The sequence below is a fragment of the Tachyglossus aculeatus genome, chromosome 1, assembly GCF_015852505.1.
Source record: "Tachyglossus aculeatus isolate mTacAcu1 chromosome 1, mTacAcu1.pri, whole genome shotgun sequence".
NCBI lineage: Eukaryota > Metazoa > Chordata > Mammalia > Monotremata > Tachyglossidae > Tachyglossus > Tachyglossus aculeatus.
In genome coordinates, this window is record NC_052066.1 from 98196539 (window position 1) to 98201333 (window position 4795).

Sequence of the window (4795 nt, forward strand, 5' to 3'; positions counted from 1 at the left end):
GAGCCCGCTGTTGGGTAGGGACTGCCTCTACATGTTGCCAACTTGGACTTCCCAAGCGCTTAGTACAGTGCTCTGCACACAGTAAGCGCTCAATAAATACGATTGATTGATTGATTGATTGATATAGAGAAGGTCCCTCACAGCCTAGAAGGTCCCTCCTTCCTCTCCCCCTCCTCCCCCTCTCCACCCCCCCCCGGCTTACCTCCTTCCCTTCCCCACAGCCCCTGTATATATGTTTGTACGTATTTATTACTCTATTATTCATTTATTTTATTTGTACATATTTATTCTATTTATTTTATTTTGTTAATACGCTTGGTTTTGTTCTCCGTCTCCCCCTTCTAGACTGCGAGCCCGCTGTTGGGTAGGGACCGTCTCTATATGTTGCCGACTAGTACTTCCCAAGTGCTTAGTACAGTGCTCTGCACACAGTAAGCGCTCAATAAATACGATTGATTGATTGATTGATGGATGTAGAGACGGTCCCTACCCACCAGCGGGCTCACAGTCTAGAAGGTCCCTCCTTCCTCTCCCCCTCCTCCCCCTCTCCATCCCCCCGCCTCACCTCCTTCCCTTCCCCACAGCACCTGTATATATGTATAGATGTTTGTACGTATTTATTACTCTATTTATTTATTTATTTTATTTGTACATATTTATTCTATTTCTTTTATTTTGTTAATATGTTTGGTTTTGTTCTCTGTCTCCCCCTTCTAGACTGTGAGCCCGCTGTTGGGTAGGGACCGTCTCTAGATGTTGCCAACTTGGACTTCCCAAGCGCTTAGTACAGCGCTCCGCACACAGTAAGCGCTCAATGAATACAAATTTAATGAAATGAATTGAATGAATGAATGCTTGTACGTATTTATCACTCTACGTATTTATTTTATTTGTACATGTTTATTCTATTTTATTTTGTTAATATGTTCTGTTCCGTTGGCTGTCTCCCCCTTCTAGACTGTGAGCCCGTTGTTGGGTAGGGACCGTCTCTACATGTTGCCAACTTGTACTTCCCAAGCGCTTAGTACAGCGCTCCGCACACAGTGAGCGCTCAATAAATACGATTGATTGATTGAAGTAGCCGGCCGCACGCGCACGGCCGGTGGGCGTGGCCCCCCTCCTCCCGCCCCTTTCCCGTGGACCAATGGGAGGGCTCGGTGGGGGCGCGCGCCGCGGGGCTCCGCCCCCTCGGAACGTCCGCGCGGCGGCCCCTCCCCCCCGTTATTCGTTCATTCATTCAATCGTATTTATTGAGCGCTTCCCGTGTGCAGAGCACCGTACTAAGCGCTTGGCGGCGCGCGCCCCCGCCGAGTCCTCCGATAGGTCACGCGCACCGGCGCGTGCGGACGGGGGGGAGGGGCCTCGTCGTCGCTGCCTCAGGGACGCGCCCGCCCCCATGGTCGCACTGAGGGGGCGGGACCCCGCGGCGCGCGCCCCCAACCGAGCCCTCCTATTGGCCCACGGGCAGGGGGCGGGAGGAGCGGGCCACGCCCACCGGCCCGGCGCGTGCGGACGGGGGGGAGGGGCCTCGTCGTCGCTGCCTCAGGGACGCGCCCCCCCCACAGCTGTCGCTCTGAGGGGGCGGGGCCCCGCGGCGCGCGCCCCCAACCGAGCCCTCCTATTGGCCCACGGGAAGGGGGCGGGAGGAGGGGGACACGCCCACCGGCCCGGCGCGTGCGGACGGGGGGAGGGGCCTCGTCGTCGCTGCCTCAGGGACGCGCCCCCCCCCACATTGGTCGCTCTGAGGGGGCGGGGCCCCGCGGCGCGCGCCCCCAACCGAGCCCTCCTATTGGCCCACGGGCAGGGGGCGGGAGGAGCGGGCCACGCCCACCGGCCCGGCCCGTGCGGACGGGGGGGAGGGGCCTCGTCGTCGCTGCCTCAGGGACGCGCCCCCCCCCCAACGGTCTCTCTGAGGGGGCGGGGCCCCGCGGCGCGCGCCCCCACCGAGCCCTCCTATTGGTCGACGGGCAGGGGGCGGGAGGAGGGGGCCACGCCCACCGGCCCGGCGCATGCGGCCGGGGGAGGGGCGTCCATCGCCGCCACCGCGGGGAGGCGCCCCTCCCCCATCGCTCTCAGAGGGGCGGGGCGGCGCGCGCCCCCAGCGAGTCCCCTTATAGGTCACTCAGTCGTATTTATTGAGCGCTCAGAGCGTACCGTATTAAGCGCTTGCGAAGTACAACTCGGCAACATAGCGACGGTCGCTACCCACCAGCGGGCTCCCCACAGTCTAGTAGGGGGAGACGGACAACAAAACAAGCGGACGGTCGCACGCGGTTAGCCAGTGGGCGTGGCCCCCCTGCCCGTGGACCTATAGGAGGGCTCGGAGAGGGAGCGCGCCGCGGGGCCCCGCCCCCTCGGAGGGGCGGGGAAGGGAAGGAGGTGAGGGAGCAGCAGGAACGCTGCAGCCCCCCCCCCATCAGCCGCACTCGCCCGGCCGGTGGGCGTGGCCACGCCCTCCCGCCCCCTGCCCGCGGGCTTATAAGGGGCTCGCTCCGCCCCCGCCCCTTCAGAGCGAGGGGCGCCCCTCCCCCGGCCGGTGGGCGTGGCCTTCTCCTCCCGCCCCCTGCCCGTGGACCAATAGGCGGGCTCGGTGGGGGCGCGCGCCGCGGGGGGACGTCGGAGGTCCCTCCCCCGGCCGCACGCGCCTGGCCGGTGGGCGTGGCCACTCCTCCCTCGCCCCTCAGTGGCTCACTCCCGGCCGGTGGGCGTGGCTCCCCCCTCCCGCCCCCTGTCCGTGGACTTATAGGAGGACTCGGTGAGGGCGCGCGCCGGGGAAGGGGGGGAGAAGCGCGTCCCCGCGGCGGCCGGCCTGGTGGGCGTGGCCACCCCCTCGCCCGGCCCTCAGTCACACGCTCCAGGCCGGCGCGCGTGACCGCGTCCTCCCTCCCCCTACTGGTGGACCTATAAGGGGACTCGCACCGCCCCCTCAGAGCGACGGGGGGGGGAGCGCGTTCCCGCGGAGAAGACACCAGAAGCCCCTCCCCCGGTCGCGCGCGCCGGGCCGGTGGGCGTGACCACGTCTTCCCGCCCCCTACCGGTGGACCAATAAGGGGACTCCCTGGAGGCGCGCGCTGCCCCGACCCCGCCCCGTCAGAGCGAGGGGAGGGGGGGAGCGCGTTCCCGCGGCAGACGCCGAAGGCCCCTCTCCCGGTCGCACGCGCCGGACCGGTGGGCGTGGCAACGCCCGCCCTCCCTCTAAGCGTGGACCTATATAAGGGGACTCGCCGGGGGCGCGCGCCGCCCCGGCCCCGCCCCCTCAGAGCGACGGGGGGAGCGCGTTTCCGCGGGGAAGACACCAGAGGCCCCCTCCACCGATCGCACGGGCCGCCCCGGTGCGCGTGACCACGTCCTCCCTCCCCCCTATCGGTGGACCTATAAGGGGGCGCGCGCCGCCCCGTCCCCGCTCCCTGAGAGCGACTGTGAGCCCACTGTTGGGTAGGGACCGTCTCTAGATGTTGCCAACTTGTACCTCCCAAGCGCTTAGTACAGTGCTCTGCACACAGTAAGCGCTCAATAAATACGATTGATTGCTTGACGGGAGAAAGGGGGAGCGCCTTCCCGCGGCGAAGACGGCGGAGGCCCCTCCCCCGGTGGCACGCGCCGGGCCGGTGGGCGTGGCAACGCCCTCCCGTCCTCTAAGCGCGGACCTATCAGGGGACTCGCTGGGGGCGCGCCCCGCCCCCTCAGAGCGACCGTGGGGGAGCGCGTTCCCGCGGCGAAGAGGGCGGTGGGCGTGGCCACGCGCTCCCGCCCCCTACCCGCGGACCTATCAGGGGGCTCGCACCAACCCGGCCCCGCCCCCTCAGAGATGGGGGGCGCGTTCCAGCGGCGAAGAGGCCGGTGGGCGTGGCCACGCGCTCCCGCCCCCTACTCGCGGACCTATCAGGGGACTCGCTGGGGGCGCGCCCCGCCCCCTCAGAGGAACCGGGGGGGCGCGTTCCCGCGGCGAAGAGGGCGGTGGGCGTGGGCACGCGCTCCCGCCCCCAACCCGCGGACCTATCAGGGGGCTCGCTGGGGGCGCGCCCCGCCCCCTCAGAGCGACCGTGAGGGGGAGCGCGTTCCCGCGGCGAAGAGGGCGGCGGGCGTGGCCACGCGCTCCCGCCCCCTACCCGCGGACCTATCAGGGGACTCGCTGGGGGCGCGCCCCGCCCCCTCAGAGCGACCGTGGGGGGGGAGCGCGTTCCCGCGGCGAAGAGGGCGGTGGGCGTGGCCACGCGCTCCCGCCCCGTACCCGCGGACCTATCAGGGGACTCGCTGGGGGCGCGCCCCGCCCCCTCAGAGGAACCGGGGGGTGAGCGCGTTCCCGCGGCGAAGAGGGCGGCGGGCGTGGCCACGCGCTCCCGCCCCCTACCCGCGGACCTATCAGGGGACTCGCTGGGGGCGCGCCCCGCCCCCTCAGAGCGACCGGGGGGGGGGAGCGCGTTCCCGCGGCGAAGAGGGCGGCGGGCGTGGCCACGCGCTCCCGCCCCCTACCGGCGGACCTATCAGGGGACTCGCACCGCCCCGGCCCCGCCCCCTCGGAGATCGGGGGGGCGCGTTCCCGCGGCGAAGAGGGCGGCGGGCGTGGCCACGCGCTCCCGCCCCCCGCCCGCGGACCTATCAGGGGTCTCGCTGGGGGCGCGCGCCCCCCGCCCTCCCGCCTCGGTGGGCGTGTCCCCGCCCGCCCGCGGGGGCGCGCCCCGCTCCTTCCCGCCCCGCCCCGCCCCGTCCCGTCCCGCTATAAGTGTGGGGCGCGGCGGGAGCCGGGGCGGCTGGGCTCGGCGCGGCGCGGGGAGTGTGGGGTCGGGTCGGGTCC

At 69.4% G+C, this 4795-nt stretch overlaps 1 protein-coding gene across 1 annotated transcript; it reads left to right on the plus strand.

The window, feature by feature from the left end:
- Positions 1 to 1396: 1396 nt before the first annotated feature.
- On the plus strand, positions 1397 to 4723 carry LOC119927098 (basic proline-rich protein-like). The gene is made up of 4 exons (XM_038745642.1): positions 1397 to 2101; positions 2747 to 2868; positions 2931 to 3332; positions 3688 to 4723. The coding sequence occupies exons 1-4, from the start codon at positions 1397 to 1399 to the stop codon at positions 4721 to 4723; spliced, it is 2265 nt and encodes a 754-aa protein (XP_038601570.1).
- The last annotated feature ends 72 nt before the right edge of the window (positions 4724 to 4795 follow it).

Bases quoted from the DNA above. Each gene is read 5' to 3' on its own strand.
- LOC119927098 (XM_038745642.1), top strand. From the start codon at position 1,397: ATGGTCGCACTGAGGGGGCGGGACCCCGCGGCGCGCGCCCCCAACCGA. The intron at 2,102-2,746 runs GCGAGTCCCCTT...GTGGACTTATAG, and splicing joins CGGGGCGGCGCGCGCCCCCA to GAGGACTCGGTGAGGGCGCG. The intron at 3,333-3,687 runs GTGCGCGTGACC...CCGCCCCCTCAG, and splicing joins CGATCGCACGGGCCGCCCCG to AGCGACCGTGGGGGAGCGCG.